General features: G+C 34.3%; 2 protein-coding genes and 1 non-coding gene across 4 annotated transcripts; 1 reads left to right on the top strand and 2 right to left on the bottom strand.

Annotated features, from left to right (window-relative positions):
• Positions 1-11254, top strand: LOC107914887 (probable ATP-dependent DNA helicase CHR12). The gene is made up of 12 exons (XM_016843937.2): positions 1-537; positions 1623-1779; positions 2009-2073; positions 2480-2668; positions 3233-3382; positions 4342-4737; positions 6345-6604; positions 6733-6951; positions 8127-8334; positions 8406-8559; positions 9087-9689; positions 10421-11254. Exons 1-12 carry the CDS (start codon positions 295-297, stop codon positions 11119-11121), a joined length of 3345 nt encoding a protein of 1114 aa, XP_016699426.2. The 5' UTR covers positions 1-294; the 3' UTR covers positions 11122-11254.
• Positions 11255-11626: 372 nt separating this feature from the next.
• On the bottom strand, positions 11627-14395 carry LOC107914888 (RAN GTPase-activating protein 2). 2 transcript variants are annotated; one of them, XM_016843939.2, is made up of 2 exons: positions 14241-14395; positions 11627-13481 (listed from the first exon to the last, which is right to left on the bottom strand). In XM_016843939.2, exon 2 carries the CDS (start codon positions 13473-13475, stop codon positions 11841-11843), a length of 1635 nt encoding a protein of 544 aa, XP_016699428.2. In that variant the 5' UTR covers positions 13476-13481; positions 14241-14395; the 3' UTR covers positions 11627-11840. The 2 variants fall into 2 exon arrangements, with proteins under 2 accessions (XP_016699428.2, XP_016699429.2); XM_016843940.2 differs by having other exon boundaries at positions 11627-13499; positions 14241-14373.
• Positions 14396-23686: 9291 nt separating this feature from the next.
• On the bottom strand, positions 23687-23793 carry LOC121222907 (small nucleolar RNA R71). Its single transcript, XR_005920277.1, has one exon. It is a non-coding gene; the product is annotated as a small nucleolar RNA R71 (small nucleolar RNA).
• Positions 23794-24976: the final 1183 nt, after the last annotated feature.

Consider the following 24976-nt stretch of genomic DNA (forward strand, 5'->3'; position numbering starts at 1 on the left):
AAAGCAGTCCAAGTCAAAACCAACAGAAAAAGGGAAGGGTTCCCTCTCACCAGCCAGAAAATATGTAAATAAATAATAAATAAACTAAAGTGATATTAAAAAAAAAAAACTAACGAGAGATTATGTGTGTTTTTGTTTCTCCCCTTTGCTAAGCACCCTCAGGCCTCAACCCCTCGCAAACAAAACCTACAAATAATTTCTTTTTTCTTTTAATTTTTCCTTTTCAAAACGACCCCATCCCTATAAAAAGAAAAAAAAGGTTTACCGTTGCGGAATAAAAATTTGATTCCCGCCATGGTGGCTAAGCTAGAGCAGCAACAGCAGGAGGAGGAACCTTGTTTAGACAATCTACAGAAGGTTAAGTCTTTGATCTGTGCTCTTAACTTTGTCTCCAGAAATCTTCCCCTCCCTCCTGATTTATTCGGCGTCGTTTCATCTATTTGCTTTGATGAACAAGAGGGGTTCCTTGAGGTCATTGATGATGGGACCCAGGTTGAGGCTGGATCTGATGTGCCTGGACATGCCCAGACGAGTTTGGTGAGTAATTTTAGAAATTCCGTTTTGATTTTTCGCTATTCTCTCTGTAGCAATTGTTTCCAATTTGAGGGTTGTTTTTTTTTTTAAAGTTTGTTTTGTGTGGAATCGTCTGAATTGTTTTTCTTTCGTGTCTATTTCTCTTCATTTATGCTGTTTTCTTAGATGCTCTTTTGTTTATTTTGTTTGGTTTGTGATGGGCGGACTCATGAATTTCTTTAGTGGGTCAATGAATTAGTCTATAATTTGAAATTTCAGTACAAAACTCCAGATCCGCTAGCAGTTTTTTGAAATTAAATTTTAAGTGAGTTTACTTTGAATCTTGTCAAGGTATTAATTTTTTAGTGAAATTTAGTTGCTCGAATATATATTTTTGAAGTATCATTCCATTAACTAATATCTATTATTTTAAAGTTGAAATACTGTTTTGTAATTAAATTACAAAATTGCAGTACTAGTATATTTTCTGTTCTTAAACTTTAGTATTTCTATTAAAGAAAAAACTAAATCACCAATTTATTAACTTAATTCGTCTAATAATCTAATAAACATTCTCTGCAAATTTTGTATTTTTGTGTTGTTTTTGTTTCTTTTATAGATACACTTACTAGTTTTGATGCTGTCGGAGGAACTGTTCTTGAATTTGATGTACTCTCTTTTATTGTTGAGATGGCGAATTTTTGTTTCGGTTTTTTTAAGTCAATACTTTTTGTGTACTATTTTTGGATTGGATTCCCTTGTAACTTCTGGATTTTGATCTGTTATAGGGAGTAATTATATTCTCTTATTGTTTTTCTATTTTGCTGTTGAAAATTTTGAAGTTGTGTGGTAAAGGAGTTGGAGTATTCTGTTTCAGTATTTTTGGCCCATGTTTTAATTTGATTTCAGTTTTGTAGACACCCCCCTTCTTTCTGTTGTTCAAATTGACCGAATTCAATTTCTATGCCTAATCTGTAGATTTTTAGGCTTGGCCTTTTTACAATGAAGTTTATTTCTCAGTAGTTTGGCTGTCTTTTCTGTATGCAAGTATATCATTACTATATTGACTTAGTTCTGGTTTCTTAAATTGTTGATATCATATATGCCAGGATGATCCTTCTATTTCTAAGAAAGATGATTTATTATGTGACCTTGATGGTGCACTATCAAAACAACGATCAAAATGCATGTCAGGTTTTGGCTTGGCAGAATCAAAGGAAAACCGTCACAAGAGCCTCATTCATCATCGATTGAATGAACTTGAAGGTTATCATTTTCCACAAAGGATCTTTACTAAATGTTTTGTATTTTTTTGACATGGTCATGATATGTTAAAATCTTAGTAATTGAAAATATCTAGTGTTTGGATCAGGTTGCATCTAACTTTCTATTGCTGTTAGTGACATCTATGAGTTAGAGTAGCAACATTCCATTTCTAGTTGTATTTTGACAGTCACTTTAGAAGGATTACTTATGCATTTGTATTTTGAATCAGATTTGCCCTCAAGCAAAGGGGAGGACCTACAGGCAAAGTGTTTACTTGAACTCTATGGACTAAAGGTAAACTAATGTGCTGAAGTAGTTGATACACACATAAACCCATATTTCTCAAGTGCTAAGTGAACTCCATATTAATATCTAAAATTCAATAATCTGTTCTACTGTTTGGGCAGCTGTTGATTGCATTATCATGAAGTTATTTCTCCCCCCATAGACTTTGGATATGGAATTAATTGGTTACAATTTTTCTTTCTAATGTGGCCATCTGTTAAGGACTTTCAAAGTTCTGAGAAGATGACCAAATGCAGCCTATATAATGGGCAAGATTGTAGCACCATCGTTCTTGTTTTTCTTTTAGCCCTTTCCCTAGATGCTCCTGAAGATCTTAGGTTGATGATAATGAACATTTTTTTAGATTTTACTTTCTCTTGGTATTGTGAATGACATGGGATCCTTTTCCTGGCAGCTGGCAGAGTTGCAAAGCAAGATACGTTCTTATATAAGTTCTGAGTACTGGCTTCACATCAACTGTGCATATCCTGACAAGCAATTGTTTGACTGGGGCATGACGCGATTACCTTTTCCTCCATATGGCATTTTTGTTCCATTCAATACAGAAGCTGATGACCAAACGAGAAAGAAACGGGATTATGAGGTCTTTTGCTTTATATAATAGTCATTTTATTTTAGCTTTGCTTGAGAAAGTGGGTATTAAAATATGTGTTGATTTTGGATAACTCTGTAATAACTGAAGTTCAATCTTGTTGAATGAGGTTAAGCTCAGAAATTTGTGGTTTCCATTTAGTTTTTACCTTTCAAATCCTCTTAGTGGTCTCATGTTCACAGATTGTTACGAAAACTCTAGTTTAGCTTCCCTAAGCGCTTTGTTTAGTTGGGTGTGTGAGAGGCTATGTAAAGGATGTAGCAATAAACATGTACAGAGATTTTCTAGAGGATTTATGAGAAATTATAAAATTGCTAAGAGTGTTCAGTTAGTTGATTTTTGGTAATGGTGGAATCATATGAAGCCCCTTCAATGAATGATTCCAACCTTTGTATTAGGATAAAAGGAGATGATGGATATCACTTGTAGAATGAAAAATCATTTTGTGCTCTATCTAAAAGGAATATGTGTATGTATATGTATATATTCATGTGTCAAAAGGAGATTGAAATTTATCATGTGCCGTTGATTAAGTGGTTTTTCTATTTTTTGCAGAGATTATCACGATTGAGAGAGGAGGAAAGGAACCATTTGGAGAATAGAAAGAAGAAATTTTTCTCAGAAATAGTTAATGCATTCCGCGACTTCCAATTGCAGATTCAAGCTACTCTAAAGCGTCGAAAACAAAGGAATGATGGTGTCCAGGTATTACGTTCCTTTTATGTGATATGCTTTTATAGTGCTTTACTGTTCATCTGGTAGGGATAGAGGGATGCGGAGTCATGCTTTACTTACTTGATGGGAAAGTATATATGTGGAATTTTGTGGAACATGGTTGTTTTGAGTCAATAGTGATCAAGCTAATGAAAGGCATTTACAGGATGCATAGGGAAGTGTCATTTAGATGCTAGGTCATAGATAAAACTGTGACTCTGATTTAAACTTTCAACAAAGAATTGTGAACTGAAGCATCACATAGAGTGCCTTCTAGCCTTCTGATATCTATCTAAAATATGCATTAAACACTTTATAGGAACACTTAAGTGCATTCAAATTAAGCCGTATGGTAATTAGTCAAATGATGATATTGCTAGTACTGTAACAAAAAGATGCTTCTATTGTTTTTCTAGTAACTATTAGCATTGCATAGCTATTACATGCAGACTCGCTTACTCCCTATCTCTCTTTTATCAAAGGTCTGCTCCATGTCTTCAATCCAACATCATTTTCAGATAAAACAAATGAAAATCTAAATTCCTTTTCCATTAGTACGGGGAATTCCAGTACTTGTACCTTCAACCAAGCATTTATAGTGGGTAGATGCTTCTTGATTATTGAAACATCCTTAGTTAATATTATTCAGAGATTTATTCTTGTCAGAAGCGTATTGAAGCATCATGTGTTCACTGTCCTGTTACTTGAAACACTACCATGGTTATAATATTTAGATATTGAGCATATTTTGGAAGAAGTGTAAGCTCTTACTTGACACAAAAGGAAAGCTTCCAAGAAAGATGTTGCCCAATTAATCATCTTCTATAATTCTGAAAATGCTTTATATATTTCCATTATTGGATTCAGCATCAATTACTAGTAGCTATAGTTATCATACCATTTGGTATGAATCATGAGAGACTTATAGCATAAGTTTGGTATTTTAATAGGCATGGCATGGAAGGCAAAGGCAACGTGCTACAAGAGCAGAGAAATTGAGGTTCCAGGCCCTGAAGGCTGATGATCAAGAAGCATATATGAGATTAGTAAAGGAGAGCAAGAATGAACGATTAACTATGCTTCTGTCGGAAACAAATAAGCTCCTTGTTAATTTAGGAGCTGCTGTTCAGCGGCAGAAAGATGCTAAACATTCAGATGGTATTGAAGATTTGAAGGATTTAGATTCAGATTCACCGGAGCTGGATGCTTCGAAGGATGGAACTCCTGGAGATTCACTTCCTGAAGAAGATATAGGTGCCACTGATTCTGATCAGAATGATGAATCCAGTGATCTACTTGAAGGTCAGCGGCAGTATAACTTGGCTATTCACTCAATTCAGGAAAAGGTAAGATTATAAATCTATTATCTGCATCCTTGTGAACTATGGGTCTTTTTGTTTTACATAATTGTTTTCCAGTAAACTTTTTCTGGAAAATGAGAAGATTTTTCAGAAAAATAGAGAATTTTTAATTTTTGGATACTAAAATATTATATTTGATATTAAATACATAAAAAAATATTTATTACTAAAAAGTTAATACTATTTTTTTAAATTATTATAATAATTAGTAAATATTATTTATATCAGCGTAACTATTGTTAAAATATTTTTTTTACATTTTTTCAATAAAAATATTGAGATAAATACTAATTATTTAAAAGTTGTTTATCATTAAAGAATTAATTTTTAATATTAATATTTAGTTTAACAATAATATTAAAGTATTATATTAATATAGAAAACCCAAGATAATCTTATTTTAAATCTTATTTTAATATTAATATTACTCTAATCATACAATGTGGAAAGTACTTTGTATTATTTATCTTTCTATTTTTTGTATATATCAACAAAAACATTTTATTGTTAAATGTTTTATGTTATAATCTATATATTTATTGTTAAAATAGTACTATTAAACATTATTCAATAAAATATTAAGAATATAATTTATTATTAAATAATATTGTAATATTAAATATTTTATTAAAATAGTATATAGTATTAATTACATTAATAAATTTATTATTAATTATTGAAGTTTATGTTTAAATACATTGAAAATTGTTATATTAAGTAATTTTACATTAATGTTTTAATATTTCAAATGTTTTAAACTTAAAAATTATTTTTTGATAAAAATGAAAAATTATTATTAATATAATATATTTAGCTCGATTCAAGGTAAATTTTGATTCATAATTCACCTTACTTTTAAGTTCTTCTTTTGGAAATTGTCTTCTTTTTAAAAGGATAAGATAATTTACAAAAGAATTGTCTTATTTTTTATTGATCGGTAAATCATTTTTCATTGATCAAGTAATTTTCCATGAAACAAACATCGAAAAATGCTGAAAACATTTCCACTAAACAAATGCACCCTATATTTTCATTTTTAATGTTTCATCCTGGATTTCAGAAAATAAAGTTTCATCCCAGACCATTAAGTTTATATTTGGCCAAAGGAGCATTAGCTTATGTTATCTCAGAATTCAATTGCACTGTGAAAGGTTGGAGCAATATGTATATCTACTTGCTGCACATTTATGATGATAAAAACGGCTTAAATGTTTTAGTTTGCTTTCTTTTAACTGTTGGAAAATGATTGTGTTGATATTCCGATATGTTCATTCGCAATATCCTACTCATGGATTCCATCTTTTTGAACCTATAGGTTCTTAGGTTTTTGTGGTCATATTAGTTGTGGCTAATTTGCTAATGGGAGTAAACTTTATACTCAACAATAAAACATACAGGTTGAGGTGGATGCCTGTGAATTGTCAGTCCTTTACCAATAGTCAGTGTTAGTTCCTGGTTTTACCACCCAATTGCTACCATATGATATCTTATGAAGCTTTTTCTATATATATTGCAAACTATCCATGTTCTCAATGTTTGTGATGTTCTTCATTTTCTGGGAAGAAACTACTAAATTTATGTTCTGTTAACAGGTAGCAGAGCAACCATCCATGCTTCAAGGTGGAGAGTTAAGACCATACCAGTTAGAAGGGCTTCAATGGATGCTTTCTTTGTTCAATAACAACCTTAATGGGATTTTAGCTGATGAGATGGGGTTGGGAAAAACAATACAGACTATCTCATTAATTGCATATCTCATGGAGAACAAAGGGGTGACTGGGCCCCACTTGATAGTGGCTCCAAAAGCTGTATTACCAAATTGGATCCATGAATTCTTGACATGGGCTCCTAGGTACCAAAGTGGTTTTCAAAAGCATCTCTCTCAAGCATGTGTACATCCACACATCCAAAAGGATGCATTTGCTTTTCTTCATGTAACCTATAATTTGAAATTTCTTAGGCATTTTCTTCTTGTTTCAGCATTCATGCAGTCCTTTATGATGGACGTTTGGATGAGAGGAAGGCGATGAGGGAAGAAATATCAAGAGATGGAAAATTTAATGTTTTGATCACACACTATGATCTTATCATGAGAGATAAAGCTTTCTTGAAGAAGATACACTGGTACTACATGATTGTCGATGAAGGGCATAGGTTGAAGAATCATGAGTGTGCCCTTGCACGAACCCTTATTTCAGGGTATTATTATAAACTTTATGTTTGCTCTTTCTACTAGATTGTAATCATATTGTTTTGGAAGGTTATAGACCCACTTTTTGTACCATTGCCTGTTGGTATTCTTTATCCTATAGATGTCTCATCTACATTTTACTTTGCATCTTAAAGGTCAGGTTTAGTTTAGTTTGTATACACAACACCATTGATTAGGGAGAGACCTTGCTAGCTTTCAGGTTTTGGATCAAATGTGACTTGCAATGACTAGTGTGCTCTATGTAGAAACATAACAGAAGACAGAAAATTAAGAAATTGAAAAAATGAATTGCGTATGTCTTGTTTTTTCCTTCTGTTTCATCTACATTTTACTTTGCATCTTAAAGGTTAGGTTTAGTTTAGTTTGTATACACAACACCATTGATTAGGGAGAGACCTTGCTAGCTTTCAGGTTTTGGATCAAATGTGACTTGCAATGAGTAGTGCGCTCTATGTAGAAACATAACAGAAGACAGAAAATTAAGAAACTGAATAAATGAATTGCTTATGTCTTGTATTTTCCTTCTGTTTCATCTTTTTTCTCTTTTCAATTTACAATACCAACTAATCCTTTTCCTTCTTTGAAAGGTCGCCGATTATGCCACTGATTTAATATGCGTAGTGGATATCTTTTATTTTTTCTATGGGGTCACCAGAGTTGGGGACGGGTGGGGAGAGTTAGAGTTGGCTTTAGCGATATATGTATACAGACACATAGATTTGTTTAGTTGGGTGTAGTTTGTTGCTTTGGGTTGCCTGGAAAATTACTTAATGCCAGATACCACATGACAGATGATATTAATTTGGCTTGAATGTTAACATATAATTCTTCAAAATTCTCCCCTCCCTTCTCTTCTTGTGCTATTGAATTCGGAAGGCCTTTTAAAGGTAGTGTCTTTTGAAGACAAACAGTTTATGGTTGCAATTTAAAAAAAATTCAAAGTGTTTATATAGAATTTTATCCTTCTGAAACATAATGTAGGGTTAAATGTATTTCACTGTATTTAGTGCATTACAAAAGATATATTATTTTTCAGATTACTATCATTATGAGTGTTTTCTCTAAATTGCTAGAGTATTGAGGATGTCATGTTATATTTTAGATTAGGTCTTTGCAAGAAAATTAGAAAGGCTGTTCTAATTGAATTTTCACTTGTGTACAGCTATCAGATCCAGCGCAGACTTCTGTTAACTGGGACCCCTATTCAGAACAGTTTACAAGAATTATGGTCCCTGCTTAACTTTCTACTCCCAAACATTTTCAATTCAGTTCAGAATTTTGAGGAGTGGTTTAATGCACCCTTTGCAGATCGTGGTGATGTTTCTCTTACTGATGAAGAACAACTCTTGATTATTCGTCGTCTACATCATGTAGGTCTTCATTAGTAACTGTCTTATCTATCCTTAAGACTTTTTATTGATTAAATTTCCTTGATTTTCAGGTTATAAGGCCATTCATCTTAAGGAGAAAAAAGGATGAGGTGGAGAAATACCTTCCTGGAAAATCCCAGGTTATACTCAAATGTGATCTGTCAGCATGGCAGAAAGCATACTATCAGCAAGTAACAGAAAAGGGCAGGGTTGGGCTAGACAATGGTTTGTAGATTCTATTTTTCATGTGATCAATCAGCTGTTTTGATGTTGTACTGATCTATTTGTTGAAAAACTTGCATTCTTTGAAGGGTTGTTTTAATTGTGTGCTTGTGCTTTTGGTGGCAAGTATAGCTTCTCCTTAAATATCATTAAGGAGATGTACATTGTTTCAAAACTGCTAAGTGACTAGTTTCTGGTTACTGACATTTACTTCTAAGATGGGAAGGGGCTGGTAAAAATGTACTGTGAGTTACCATATATCTACCAGAACCTTCTCAAAGGGAGCTGAGTTATGGTAGTATGCTTCTTAATGCTTATGCTGTGAGCCTAGTTGTATCTATCTTCTATGACCTTATGCATATCCTTTTACTCAAGTTTAGACTAGTCAAGTTTTAATATTGGACTCTTTCACATTTGAGTTTGTTTGAACTGGATTACATGGTTTCCAGCTCAGTGATAGTAATATCTTACTGGAATAGGAAAGCAGAAACAGTTGCCAATTGGTTAATAAGAAGTCTAAATTTTTGCAGGGTCTGGGAAATCAAAGAGCCTCCAGAACCTGACAATGCAATTGAGGAAATGTTGTAACCACCCGTATCTCTTTGTGCCTACCCACAATATGTGGCAGAGAGAGGAGATTGTCAGAGCATCAGGGAAATTTGAGCTCCTTGATAGGTTACTCCCAAAACTACACAGAACTGGCCATCGTGTCCTGCTTTTCTCCCAAATGACTCATCTCATGGACATTCTTGAAATATATCTAAGGCTCAACAATTTCATGTATCTTAGACTTGATGGCTCAACAAAAACAGAGGAAAGAGGCACTTTGCTTAAGAAGTTCAATGCTCCAGACTCTCCTTATTTTATGTTTCTATTAAGCACTCGTGCTGGAGGTCTTGGGCTGAACTTGCAGACAGCAGACACTGTAATTATTTTTGATAGTGACTGGAACCCCCAAATGGATCAGCAGGCAGAGGATAGAGCCCATCGTATAGGACAGAAGAAGGAAGTCAGGGTTTTTGTGCTGGTTAGTGTTGGATCAATTGAAGAGGTTATTTTAGAGCGTGCAAAGCAGAAGATGGGTATTGATGCTAAGGTCATCCAGGCTGGATTGTTTAATACAACTTCCACAGGTCTGTTTTGCTTGAATTAATTTTACCCATTTAATGCATGCAACATAAATATCAGCATGGCATGAGTTAGGACAAGTAATATTTCCTCGGTTATGTTGCACTATATTTGATAATCAGCAGTTGCAGAATCCACAGGGTATTGTTGGATTTAATGAGTTTGCATGGTGTGTATTGTTTTTTTTGTGCATCTGTGTCTGCGTGTGTAGGCATACAGGTAGGAGTTAGTTACTTAAAGATTATATAATTGGTCAGACAGTAAAATGCGGAGAATGTAGAGGCAAAGCCCTGCCCTACCCTAACCTTTCCTTTGACACTTAACACGTCCTTGTTCCGTTTCATCTTTTCATACATTTTTTTACTATCTGATTTTACTTTGAATGCTAAAGAAGGAAATCTCTCTCTCTCTCTATATATATATCTAAAAAATTGTTTTCTTTCAACCGTGTCTTAATTTTTTATTCCTTTTTCCAGAAACTAAAATGAGTTCTTGGAGATATATAAAATTTTGCCATGTTATAAGAGAACAGTTAGCGCTAAATGTTTATTTTTCTCTCCGTGGGATATGATGCTTAAAAGTCCATTTGAACTGGTTGGAGCTTGGAGTCGAAACAATTTGTATTTTTTCGTCTTATCACATGGCAATAACTGTTATCTTTTAGTTCATGTTTTAATTGTACTCCTACTTGAGTAAAGTCAATACCATTCTAATACGATCATCTTCACTTATGCAGCTCAGGACAGAAAAGAAATGCTGGAAGAAATCATGCGGAGAGGAACAAGCTCACTTGGAACAGATGTTCCAAGTGAGAGGGAAATCAATCGACTTGCAGCTCGGTCAGATGATGAGTTCCGGATGTTTGAGCAAATGGATGAGGAAAGAAGAGTAAAGGAGAATTATCGGTCTCGTCTCATGGAAGACCATGAGGTACCTGAGTGGGTATTTGTACTTAATGATGATAGGAAGGGCAAAGCTTCAGAAAGCTATGTTGAATTAGGGAAGCGAAAAAGAAAAGGCGGGAACTATTATCCAGATACATTGAGTGACTTACAGTTCATGAGGGCTGTGGAAAATGCAGAAGACATGGCAAAGTTACCAAGCAAAAGGAAGAGAAAAGACCATCTTCCAGCTGATGAGGACTCCGAGTTGCCTATTAATAACATAGGAGTAGAATTTAGGAACGAGAATATGGCAGCAATAAGTGAAGGAACTAGTGAAGATACCACCTATGGTTCATCAGCTCCAAAGAAACCAGAATATCGGGATCTAGGTGTCGAAAAATCTGAGCATCATGGTGGAGGAAGTTCATGGAATGAGCAAATAATTACATGGAATACTATTAAGAAAAAGAAGAGATCAAGCTATGTTTTCCCAAGTTCATCATCTGATTCTAGAGGGCAGAATTCCAATGGAAGAGGAAATGGATGGGTTTGAATTTTGATCATGTAAATTTCTTATTCCTATTCCTCCAGACCCAATTTTACCCCAGAGATAACCTTCACTAGTGTGTTGTAATCTACCTACCATGAAGTTTTTATAATGGTTTAATTTCCCCACTAAATTTCAATTACCATCTTACCTTAGAATCTAATTCGTGGTTAATGTTACATAATCAGCAATGCAATATTCTTAAAGAAAATTTCACTACAAAAGGGGGGGGGAACGTAATAAAACAAAGTTCATCTAACGTTAGGGAGGCCCGGGGGGGGGGGGTTGAAATAAAGTTGCTAATAGCCAGGCGATGGTTATTGGCCCCCAAAATCACTGGTGAAATTTGAGGGGCGGTAATCAAGATCCTTCCAGTGAGATTGGAGGGAAATATATATGGACTGAAAACAGTGGAAACAATGAAAGAAAGAGACAAAAAATCAGCAGCAGCTTAGAACAGAACGGATCTCAAGCATCACTAGCTATGTCCAGAGAAAGCTTGGCTAATGGCTATCACAACAAGACTTTATAAAAGTTTTAAAGGAAGATCCAACTTTCTAGGAACATACATACCCTAACGAAAATAAAAGGAGAACAACGATCCTGCAGAAGAGGCTAACCTACTAAAACACGAGTTGGGTATTTGCTGGGAAAATAAGCTCAGCAATGAATTCTACAATTATTAAAACCTAAAGCAGCATAACTGAGGAAATTTTGTAAACTATCTATTCTTCTTGGCCAACTTCAAGATTCTTCATTTTAGATTCCAGTTCATCCTCATTAGCTTCACCCTCACCAGAGTTTTCTCCATCATCATCATCATCATCATCATCATCATCATCTCCTTCAGGATCATTCTCATCAAAGGAACCAAGCACGTCAGGATATTTTTTGAATACTTCCTTCACCTCGTCAACACCATCATCAGAGATGATATTCCCATTGATGTTTAACAGCCTAAAGCCAGGTTTCTGAGCAACTACCTGAGCCAAATGCCGAGCCCCAGCCCTTCTTATGAAATTGGTGCTCATGTCAACTTCCTTTAAAAGGGTATGCCCTTCCTCCAAAGCCTTACTTATTTGGATAGTACCTTCATCCTTGAGTTCATTCTCAGCCAAGTTCAGCTTGGTTAGGTGCTGCTTTGCTGCAATACAAGCAGCTATGGTAGGAGCAGCAGCAGTTGTTATGTCATTTCCAGCCATTTCTAAAACTTCAAGAGAAGGAGCCGATTCCTTTAGAGCATTGGCTATTGCTACTGTACCCTCATCTTCCAAGTTGAGATAACTCAAGTAAACCTCAACCAGATCCAAATGCTTTGAAAGTGCTTTACTCAGGGCAACTCCTGCTTCTACACCAAACATGTTGTCTCGCAGGTCAAGCTTCTTTAAATTGGTGCAAGACTCGAGTGCTTTCGCTAAGGCAACTCCTCCTCCTGAACCAACCCTTGTCGAGGAGCATCGAAAATCCTCCAATAAAGGAGAGCGCTTCACAACATCAGAAATCGCAAGTGCACCCTCATCTCCGGTCATATTATTATGGAAGTGAAGCACCTTCAACTTCTCTGTAGAGGGAATCAATTCACAGACAGCCTTTGCGGCTTCCTCTGAAATACCATCATTCATCAAATAGAGCTCCTCTAGGCAACTTTGTGATTTCAAAAGAGAACCAAAAGCCCTAACACCTTTCTCACCTAAGGCATTGTTTGAAAGATTAAGAGACTTCAAAACACTACCCTCCAAGGCAGAAGAGAATATATTCATAACTTCAAGGGCTTCTGTCTCTGGTCTTCCTGCAATAAAGTCTGACAAATCAACTTCTTTCAACTGATTCTTAAGGGAAACCAAAATAGGCTCAGCCACACGGGCTGCCTCTAAACCAAAGCTTCTATTACTAAAGCATATCTTGGTGTAAGAATTTCCCGGTTCTTTCAAAGGCCTTAGAAGATTCTCAGCCTCCTCTGCCTTGATAAAAGCCCGTTGGCCTTTAGATATGTCAAAGAAGGTTTCAGCGGAAGCATTGTTCTGAGATGCCAATTCCTTCTCCTTTTCCTCAGGCCCTCTTTTAAGAACCTCCAACAAAAGCTTGCTACATTCCTTGGCATAAAGCTGCACTGCAGCACCTCCATCACCATCAGGCTCCCTATCATACTGTTCATTTGCCACGTTGAAAGCTATATCCTCAATTTTCTTAGCATTCTCCTCGGCATCTTCTTTGTTAAGAGCACCATACTTCTGGGTAAAAATAGAATTACTGGAGAGATTGTTCGTCAAGCGTTGCACAAGTACCAGTCGAGTGCTTTCACTAGGGGGCCATAGTTTAATCGAAAATGGCCTGTGTTTTGAATTTGAAGTTGTGTCCATTACAGGCTGCAATTACTCAAAAACCTTAGTTCACGGTTAATAAAGATACAATAATACAGTAATGCAAAAAAAAAAAAACCCACTACAAAATGGGCAACATGTCTGGATTCCTAAATTTCACACAGTTCAACTGATTCCCAAAAAAGATAACAGCAATATTCATCAGGAACTTCCTGAAAATCTGAAGAAAGGAATACATAAATGGGCATCGTGTATCTTTTCACATAAAAATGCACAATAAGGAAATAAGACATTCATTTGCAATACAAAAAAAAAATCCACATTATTTTTAAATAATATCATATAATATGGAATTAAAGCAAACAAGATATTCAAAAAAAAAAAGGTAAATTTTTTTGTACAGTAGCTTAGCAGAGAATTGAGTCCTAATAAATAATGCAACAAATAGAAGGAAAAGAAACTATTACTGCTCACATTAAAAATCAAGATCTAAGGTAGTAAAAGAAAAGGTTTTATCTTTAACATTAAGCATAAAATAGGATTTAAAAAAAGAAAAAGAAAAAAAGATATTAAGTAACAGAATCAGCATAACAGTTTAAACATTCGGTTTTAATATAGCAGATCTGACAGAAGAAACAATACAACACAGAAGAGAGATTGGATTGGAAGCCAGCAAAGGATATATAAGAAGGGAAAAGTTAGAAGAGGGAAGATTACAGGAATTGAACCCTAGAAAATATCAAAACGAAGAAATTAGCAGCCAACATAAGAGTGCAAAAGAAATAGTTTTGAAAATGGCCTTACCTGTCTGTCTGATTGTTTTGGGTTTGAGAGAAGGGAGTTAGTCAGTGAGAGTGTGAAGTGAAGCCAGACTCAAGCTAACATTGATACCGTTTTAGGTCTTTTTCTGGATGGTTTGGTTTGGCCCCTAATACCTTAACTATTTAGGGTAGTCACATCGCCATATATATATATTTTTTTAAATTATCCACTTTGTAAAAAAATACCTACTTTTGTAAGAATAAGCGATATATTCGCTTAATCACATTATTTATTTTAATAAATATTTTTTAATTAGAATCATTTGTAGAAGCTATATTTATAAAAAACATTAGGGTTTGGTTGAAATCATTAAATGCTTAAGGGTTAATATTAGTGTGTTACTGAACTTGTTCAATTAATTTATAGTATTTAGCTGGTATCTAAACTTACATTCTAAGTATTTTCACATTAATATTGTTAGTTTGTGCTAACATGACATTGATGGCTAATCTAATATTTATACAATATGTTTTATAAAAAAAAATTATCTTTATACATTTGAAAGATCACTTGCCTTTTTTAAATATATATAATTCACAATTTGTTTTTTTAAATATATTTATTTTATTAGTGTTGCTCTCTTATAATTTCGGTTTTTTACAAAAATAATCTAAAAAATATTATTAATTATGAAAATAACTCAAATTTAAAAATTATAACAAAAATTACTTGAAATCTATAGTATCAGGCGGTGTCGGCACCAAAGTCAATCACCATGTAATCATTACTTGTTGATTGGGTCGGGGTTAAAAAATATTTTTTTGGTGTACTTTTAAAAAAATATAGGTATTTTTCGATTCAAAAAATTTATTTTTTATTAGGTGTCGACATCTAGGTGGCCAGCACCAGGAGAAACAAATTAAAATCTTTTTTTGGTATTTTTTGGTGTCGGCATTGTGTTGGTCGACACTTGTGGTAGGTAAAAAAATTCTTTTTTGGTCCCGTGTTTCTCAAGGTCGAGCCTTGGGTAAGAAAAAAATTTGGTGTCCGCCTTCCATCTACCAGCACTAGTGTTTTTTAAAAAAAAACTTTTTGGTCTCGACTTCCTTGGTCTAGCAAATAAAAGGGCTATGTTGCTGCTTGGAGTGACGAAGATTCATCCGGTGATGAAGCCAACTTATGCCTTATGACCGTTAATGATCCTAATGTAACTTCTAACTCATCTACTTTAAATGATTATTTTTTTGATGAGTTGCAAGATGCCTATAATGAATTGGGTTTGAAATTTCAAGTCATGTTGTCAAAACATAGGAAAAATGTTTCAAAATTGAGAAATGAAAATGACTTACTTTTCAAAACCAATCATGAACTTAAAGAGAAAGTAAACAAAATGTAAGAAATTATTAATGACTTTGAAAAGAAATGTTTTGACTTGCATAAATTACTTTCAAAAGTTCATGAGGATCATCAAAAGCAACTTGAGTTGATTAAGAGTGTAAAAGCTCACTCTAACAAAGTTTTTAAAAAATGAGAAAATTAAAAACAAAAATTTGTTAAAAATAGCTTTAATTACTATAAACATAGAGGTCCCTCAAAATTTTACAAGGGAAAACTTGTTAAGAGTGTATGGGTCTCTAAAGGGCTTAGTGATACTCAAGACAAGGAAGCTCTTTCAAAATGGATACCTAAAGGGACTAGAATTTTGAAGACTAATGATTATGGACCCAAATGATATTGGTTATGAAAAATCTTAATTCTATATTTGTAGGTAATGTGTATTGCTTCAAGAAGATCAAAGGAAAATTCTATGTGATTGCACCTTAATGTTGATTGGTATGGTAGTTCATTAGCTCTTTATGTTTAATATCTATCTTTGAACTAGTCACTTTCTTTTCCTCTTAAGATCTTTATTGTTTATTTTTTTTATATAACAAAAAGGGGGAAAAGAGAAAGACAAATTTTAATGGTTGATTGATTGCTTATATGCCAAGATTATTGACCAAAATTTTCAAATCAAAATGAATGTCAAATTTGTGCTTAATTCAAATATTTATACTCCAAATATTTATGCCTTAAATTGAAAATGATTTTTATATAAGGGAGCTTAAATTGAAAATGACTTTTATTAAGGGGGAGCAATCTATTCAAAACAAGTTTACAAAATGTTTTGTTATATCAAAAAAGGGGGAGATTGTTAAACTAAGCCTTATTGGATAATATGTTTTGATATAACAAATTAAAGTGTTTTTGGATAAAAGTAAAGTTGAGCAATTTGATAAAATCAAGTTGAAATGGTTTTAATTGAGTCAAATATTTTCAAATATGTTTTAACCACTTTCAAACAAGTTAGAATTGCTCTAAGATAAAAAGTATCAAAACTTTTTGTTTAAGTATCGATATTTTACAAGATATCGATACTCCTCTGATAATGATACCAAATTGACATTTTGTTTCTTACAAACCTTAGTAGGTATTGATCCGGTATCGATACTTTTCTTAAGGTATCGATATATTTCATAAGGTATCGATATTTCAGCTCCAACGGTCACTAAAATCTGCATTAATTACAAAAAATATTGATACCCTTTTTGGAACGAGTCACAAAGGCCCAATTCAAGCTCAAGGACGTGATGGGCTCAAATTACCACAAAGGCCCAATAATGAGGTCAAAGGCCAGACAAATGCGTTCAAAACTAAATGGAACCATTCAAGAATTTATTAGCAAGGCCTTAGATGCGTACACGAAGGAAAAAGAAAATCAAGAAACCGAATCTTGGTCCAATTTTGCTGTTTGGAGCGATTTCAAGAATCAAGAAAATCAAGATTTCAAATCTTGGAAATCTTGGTCCAAGAAATCGAATCTTGCAGCTAAGGCACATTGGATCTCCGTTACGAGCATCAACGAACCAATTTCGGAAGGAAACGGACTACAAGCCCAAGTTCTTGAAGGTAAGGCCCAATAAGATGTTCTAAGCCCAATTAAGAAAGTTAAATGAGACTTAGTTGAAAATCAGGCCAAATTGTCAAAGTGGCCCAAATTGTAAAATTTTAATTCTTTAAATACCTAGTTTAATTTTTAGACTTTATGATTAATGCCTATGTAAAAAAATTCAGCCCAAGCAGCCCATTAAATGCCTTGCCCGAATTTTTCCATCTAAATTTAATAATTAGGTTTTTTTTAATTTTCTAATAAGATTAGGAAAATAGTTAGAAGACCTATTAATAGGCTTGGCCGGCCACTTTGTAAAAACACTTGAAGAATACATTGAAATCAAATTTGTTTTGGTGAGTGAAAATTCTCTTTGAGTTCTCCAAGAATTTTCTCTTGAGTTTTCTTTAGAAGGAGTTTTAACAATCTTTTTGATTGTGGGAGCCATCTTCAGCCTTCTTCTTGCCATTGTTCTTCATTGAAGGGGAGATTAGAGTCGTTTGAAGGGAGTTGTGAAATCTTTCTCGATTTCAAGGCTTCTTAGGACTTTATCTTTATTTTTCTTGTTGTTCAATCTTTTTAATTTTCTGCTTATGTCGATTTCATTATCTAACTTGTTTAAACTCTCTTGTTGCGTCTCCAGCCCCGTTCAACCTTCAAGAATCTGTTCGGCACCAACCTTGGACAACAAGAAACATTTTGATTTCACAAAACCCCTATTTATTACCGTCCAAACCCTAGATCTAATTGATTTCGTGATCTGCTGAGTTTTTTTTTTTGAAATTAACTTACTGTTTTGTGTTCTTCTTTTCAGATTCGGCTGTTTGGAACCTATCTTGAATTTAATTCCGTGTTCTTGGCTTCCAAGATTAGCTATTCCTAAGTGTTTTTAATTCTTGGCTGATCTTTTATTGATTTGGGTGTTTTCGTTTCAGATCTAATTGATTCTAATCCAAATTTTCTGTTTCGTTTTAGATCCAAGCGTCTAGCATTTTCATAGGAGCATCACGTGACTTGACAACTCGATCTTGGTCCGCGCATAACCCTCTATCACTTTTAGTAGGTATCGATACTCATTGATACAGGTGCAGTTAATGACCTGGTATTTGATCCCCAATGACTACATTCGCTTTTACAACAACCACAACAGTTGTAAGCAATTAGAAGGTATAAATACCATCTTCCAAAGGTCTAGCAACAAAAAGAGCAATGTGTAAAGCTTAAAGATAAATCAAACAAAGTAGATCTTAATTATTCCATACCATTTCTTGTAGACACTTGTGAGCTTTCATTGTATTCATTTAGCTCAAGTGTTCTTTTTTGTATTTGTGCTTAATTGACAAACATCCTGATTTTGTGAGGATTATTTTCTTTGTTTGCTTATTTGTATATCTTTTGAGAGAGGGTTTATTCTTAAGGTTTGGGTAAAAACCTTAAGGGAGTTGTGTCTTAAGATTTTTGGGTATAAGTCTTAAAAGAGATTGTAAGGTTAAACCTTGTCCTCAAAGGTTACCAAATTAGTGAATTTGGGAAAATCCTTGTGGAAAGTTAAGGTAGTGGAGTAGGCAATTGGGGCCAAACCATTATAAATCATTATCTTCTTTGTTGCACAATTTTTGTTGCTTCCACCACAACTTCTCAAAGGCCGATTTAACCTCCCTAACGTCGATCTCGAGTTGATCCTTCTGAGCTAACACTAGGCTTAACATTTGGCCTCACAAACGTATTCATATCATCTAGAGACAGGTGGTTCTAGTCATGAACAACAACAACCACCTTCCTTTGAAGATATCTTTGGCTCGGTACCTCCGATTTCACGATACCCTACCAGCCCCACTGATGCGATATACGATTTTACAATTTCTTGAATACACCTCAAGGATTACCGGATGTTGAGTGTGCCAACCCAAGTGTGTATGTTTTGGTGGTATTGCGATATCCTCTTTGGGTATCGCTATATCCACTTCCCAAAGAAGACCCCAAGGTTCAATACTACCTGAGGTTTTGGAATATCCTCTTCGGGGTATCGCGATACCACCTTCGTTAGGGGGATAAATTTGGACAAAAAGGGTGGTCTTTGTCTACCCGGTCCACCAATCACACAAGGCTCGTGTAAGGGCATTTTTGGCAACAAAAATTTATCAGAATACACTTCAAAACAACCAAAAATTGCTAAGGAGAAAACACACACACATTAGCTTAGTTTTAGGTTTAGTTTTCTTTAGGTTTTCTCTGCATTTTTCTAGGGTTTTTATTTTTCTCTTCTTTTACCTTAGATTAGAGTTTATTTTTCTACATTTACTTGTTCTTGTTGTACTTAGTGTTAGTTAAGTTAGTTATTACTGTAGCTAAGGTTTCTTTGTATTTCTAGTCCCTATACCTTACTTTCAAGACCTTTTAAGCTTTAGTTTAATGTATTTAGTTTATTTTACTTTCAATCTATTAAAGGTTGTTCCTTTTATGTTCCTTCCTTTAGATTTTCCTGTTAAATGCTTTTGGTTTCATGCTATTAAGTTTTCTTGCATAAAATCTTAACTTTTATATTTTTCTAGGGTTGTTCCTTTTATCTTTCATAGTTGCCTTGTTTTACATTTTTATGTTTATTTCTTTTACTTTGAGCATGAGTAGCTAAACCTCAAAGGAGGTTGGTTGATAGAGATGTGGGTAAACTAAAACTTTTGGAAAAAGGACTAAATCATAATAAAAATGACTAAATCGTAATAAATTGGAATAAATCAAATAGAACTAAGAACTTAGGTAGTGATGCCCTTAAGGGAATAATAAGACAAAGTGAGATTGGAAGGTAATCTTGTCGCACACCTGTTCATTAGTCTCGGATTAATCAGTGAGATCGGAAGATAAAATAGAGCCACTTGGTAATTTACACAATTTATGCCCCTTATCTGAGGATTGTGAACTTGTAACACCCATATTCAGTCTCCGTCACTAAAAATAGGGTTACAAAGAGTTTCCATACATATCAAAATATTTACATAATATAGATCATTCATTCATCAATTCAATTTCCTACTAATAAATATGACACGTTTCAAATTAAAACATACTTGAACAAGCTTTAAATCGGGCCTTCGAGGTCCTAAAATAGGCTTACGAACAAATAGGGACCAAACCAATACAAATCAAAATATTAACGACAAAACTGAAAAATTTTACTTGCAGGAGTCACACGGGCGTGTGGGAGATGGCTCTCCCACACGCCCGTGTGGCCATTCCACACGCCCATGTACCCAATCGTCTGCCAGACCGTGTAACTCACATATTTGGGCCACACGCCCGTGTCTCAACCCGTGTGTTAGACCATGTAACTCACTGACTTGGGCCACACACCCATGTCTCAACCCGTGTGTCAAACCGTGTAACTCACTAACTTGGGCCATACGTCTGTTCAGGCCATGTGTAACCTTAATTGACCTAAAATCTTCTACTTTTTCATACCTAAATGTTTATATACCTAAACTTATCAAAACACATGCATAGAACATACCAAAAAAAATAGCCTATGTATCAAACCAATGTGCCATCAATGGCACCACAACTCAAACACCTAATAGTTGATTTCTTAATTTGAACATACAAGCCATAAAGCATATTCATAGTCTTGCTTTCCCAACCAAAGTACCTTACTCATTCATGAACAAACCACACCAATTTCCATACTCATTCACACTCTTTCATATGCCACAACACAATACAACTCATGCCACTCAAAATGTACTTAACTTAAACCCCAAATCTATAAAAATCAAGGCACACAACCATTACACGTATACAATAAAAAAAATACTCAATAGCTCTATTACATGCCATATAACCAAGATATCCAAAATCTACCAAAATAGTCATTGAGATAGTGTGTTTCTTTGAGCTTGATCCGATCTCCCCACCGCAAAACAAAATCTACAAAACAATGGACAAACAGAGGTAAGCTTACTTGTAGCTTAGTAAGTTCGTAAAATAACGATAGAGCTTACCACAATTTAACTTGACAACACAATTGAATAATAAATAAGGTAATTCCTTGTCATTCACAATCTACCACAAGTAAGAGCTACACGTTTCATTATATCAATTTTCTCAGATATCATTAGCTCATCATTTCAGAAATGTAGGGTATCACTCATCCGAGCTAGTTCCAGAACATTGACCGTTTCGCAATGCTGCTCACACAAGCTGGCGAGGATCTGCAACATATGCAAGACCTCAGCCATCGCTACAGTTTATTCATTAGAACAGAGCATTCAGTCATTTCACTAGTTCTTGATGTTTCTCACACAAGTTGTCAAAAATCCACAACTTATGCAGGATTCTCAGCCATCAGAATGATTCATATCATCAGAACAGAATATTTACTCATTTAATCACCTCACATCTCAACCCAAGGCCGAATCACCTTAATCGTTCGTATCACCAACTCTCAATTGATAAAGTATGCTTAAAAATTCCATATTTTAAATTTATAAAATGTATGGAAAGAAACACTAATTATAAAGATTAGAAATACGAACTTACCTGGCTGATTTGTAGAAATAACCAAAATACATGGACTACTATGCTACCTTGTCTTTTCCTCGGTTACCAATACGTTCGTGATCTAAAATAATAGTTTCATTCAATTAACTAAATCAACAGCCAAATTTAATAAGTCTATACAATTTAGTCCTTCTTGACATTTACAAAATTGCCCTTAACTTTTCACTTTTATTCAATTTAATCCTTAAGACCCAAATATGCAAATTACCCATTTTCTCTTAAACCCATTCCAACCAAAACCTTTCATGGTTTTCCTACAGCCCCTATTTGTAAATATTTTTTATTAAGTACAAGCAAATTCGTCGTTTTAGCAATTTAGTCCTTAAACATTAAAATCATCAAAACTACTTTATAAAATAGTCTAATCTAACATCTAAGCTTAAAAATGTTTCAAAAGCTTCAAGAAAACAACTCAATTAATCAATGGAACAACCCATAACATTTGAAAATTTTAAAAATTAATCCTCGAGTTAGCTAAATTAAGCTAATACGAGCTAAAAACATAAAAAATTACTAAAAACGGACGAAATTTCACTTACCTATTGAAGGATTAAAACTTGAACAATGTTTTTTCTTTCTTTCTCCCTAGGGTTTCAGCTATGAAAGATTGGGAAGAAGATGATATAACTTTTATTTTGTTTTTAGTTTAACTTATGTTTATTTACTAATTACCATTTTACCCCTAATTAATTAACATGAATTTTAGTTTGTAAGACCCTAAAATCATCCACTTACCACCATGATGGTATAATTTCCATCTGAGTACCTCACTTACCTTTCAATTTACATCTAGAAATCTTAATTAATGGACCTCTACTTTTGCAACTTTTGCGATTTAGTCCTTTTTACCTAATTAACTATCTAAACAATAAAATTCCTTAATCAAAATTTAATATGATACTAATGTCCTCATAAATATTTTAATAATAAATATTTACAAACTGACATGTCGGATTTGTGGTCTCAAAACTACTATTTTTGAAACTACTAAAAAATGGGCTGTTATAGAACCACATCGAGGTCAATCAAGCACCATAAGTTATTTGCTGGATATAATTTTTAATTTTCTTACAAAATTATCTTGTTATGAATTATCATACTATAGAATCGTATGAGTAGCTGCTTAGACTTTATTGTGTATGCTAGTTATTTCTCGATTGCCCTTGGAATACTTTGTGTTCTATCGGAATTATAAATATTACAACTGACATTGTATACTTGCAGTAAAATGGGGCTTTCAAAATTGTTATATAAATTCATTGTTTCAATGCACGTGCGCGCAGTCGATCAAGTTGTTGGCACCATTGTTGGGGAAGATAGTGTAAGATTAAGTAAATTTTAGTGTACATTCTTAGGTAAAAATAAATAGCTAGAGTAGGATTTATAGATATAACCTTATTTTTTGTTTGTTTTTATTTTGTTGTAATTTTTAGTTAATTTTCTTCACTCTCTTGTGCTTATAGGAGGCGTTGTATGATTTGAACCGTTAACAGTATCTTACCATTTGAGTCAAAACTGAAATGTATCATCATACACACGAGGAGGGCATAACATCCCAGAGACGCACCACCTCCACTGAGAGAGCAGCCTATAAAAAATTTACAAGTATAAATTCGACAACCACAACACCTACCAATGGAGCCACAAACTTTGTGCGACTATGTGATGCTCAATTTAGATGTTGTTCAAGGTAGCATTAATTGCCCATGATTAATGCTAACAGCTTTGAAATCAAACCGACCATGATCCGAATCATATAATCAACCTTCAATTTCGAGGGTCAATGAATGAGGATCCAAATCAACATCTTAACCAATTTCTAACCATTTGTGATACTTTTAGATATAATGGGATAACCGATGATGCTATTCGTCTTTGATTATTCCCTTTCTCTCTTACTAGCAATGCTTTTATGTGGTTAGATTCGTAACTGGTGGATTCCATCAACACTTGGGATGAGCTAGCGAGCAAATTTTTGGCAAAGTATTTTCCCTCGAGCAAGACCATGAAACTTCGTATAGATATTACAAATTTTTGGTAGTTAGAAAGAGAGTCATTATATGAGGCATGAGAGTGCTTTAATTTGATGTTGTGCAAGTGTCCATACCATGGTTTACAAGATTGGCTGTAACTTCAAGTCTTCTACAATGGACTTGACGAAAATTTATGCTCTAGTCTTGATGGAGCATCCTCGGGAGCATTCATGTCAAAGACTTACGCTGAGGCCTGTCAACTCATCAAGGACATAGTGATGAGCTCTTACATGTGGCCGATTGAGTGGTTCACATATCAAGCCAAACTGTAACACCCCGAACCCGAGACCGTCACCGGAGTCGAACACGAGGTGTTAACAGACTTTTAAAAATTTTCCAGACACTGCCAATCTGCGTAATAGTCTCTTTAAAAATCATATCTTGAGTTTCACAACTCGAAAATCAGTTTCGTGATTTTTCCCTGAAACTAGACTCATATGCCCATCTACATATTTTTTTCTAGAATTTTTGGTCGGGCCAATTAGTACAGTTTATTAGTCAAAGTCTCCCATGTTACAGGGATCGACTACCCTGACCTTTGCGCATTACGACTTGGATATCTCCTTGTACAGGGCTCCAATACTGATGCTGTTTATTTCTATAGAAACTAGACTCAGAGAGGAATCTATACATATATGGTATGACTCCTAATTATCTCTGGTTAATTTATGGTAAATTTTCAAAGTCGAAACAGGAGATCCAGAAACCGTTCTGGCCCTGTTTCACGAGAACTTTAATATCTCTTAATATACTGTTCATATGATTGTTTCGTTACTTTCATATGAAAATAGATTCATCAAGGTTCGATTACATAATTTATTCACTATTTAATTCCATTCCTAAAAATTTTTGTGATTTTTCAAATCCACACCACTGCTTCTGTCAGCATCTGTTTTCAAGGTAAACTTTACCTATTTCGTGGTTACCATGGACCAACTAGGGTTTTGTCATACATAGGTCCACATATGATCATATTTAGCCATTCCAATGGCTGATCATTTGCCCAACACTTCCATTCCAAACCATAGTCACATCATGAAACCATATATACATACATAAACACAAATGGTCTAATGCCATACTCCACTTCTACAAGCCATTTTCGCATGGCTGTACACACATACATCACAAAAAAGTGCTTAAAACAACAAGGGGTAGTCCTATACATGCCATATCCAGAGTTCAACTAAAAGAGTACCAAAAGAGCTTTGATAGTGTGGATGACTTCGACTTCGATGATCCCGAATCCGATAGCTAACGAACAA

The sequence above is a fragment of the Gossypium hirsutum genome, chromosome D10, assembly GCF_007990345.1.
Source record: "Gossypium hirsutum isolate 1008001.06 chromosome D10, Gossypium_hirsutum_v2.1, whole genome shotgun sequence".
NCBI lineage: Eukaryota > Viridiplantae > Streptophyta > Magnoliopsida > Malvales > Malvaceae > Gossypium > Gossypium hirsutum.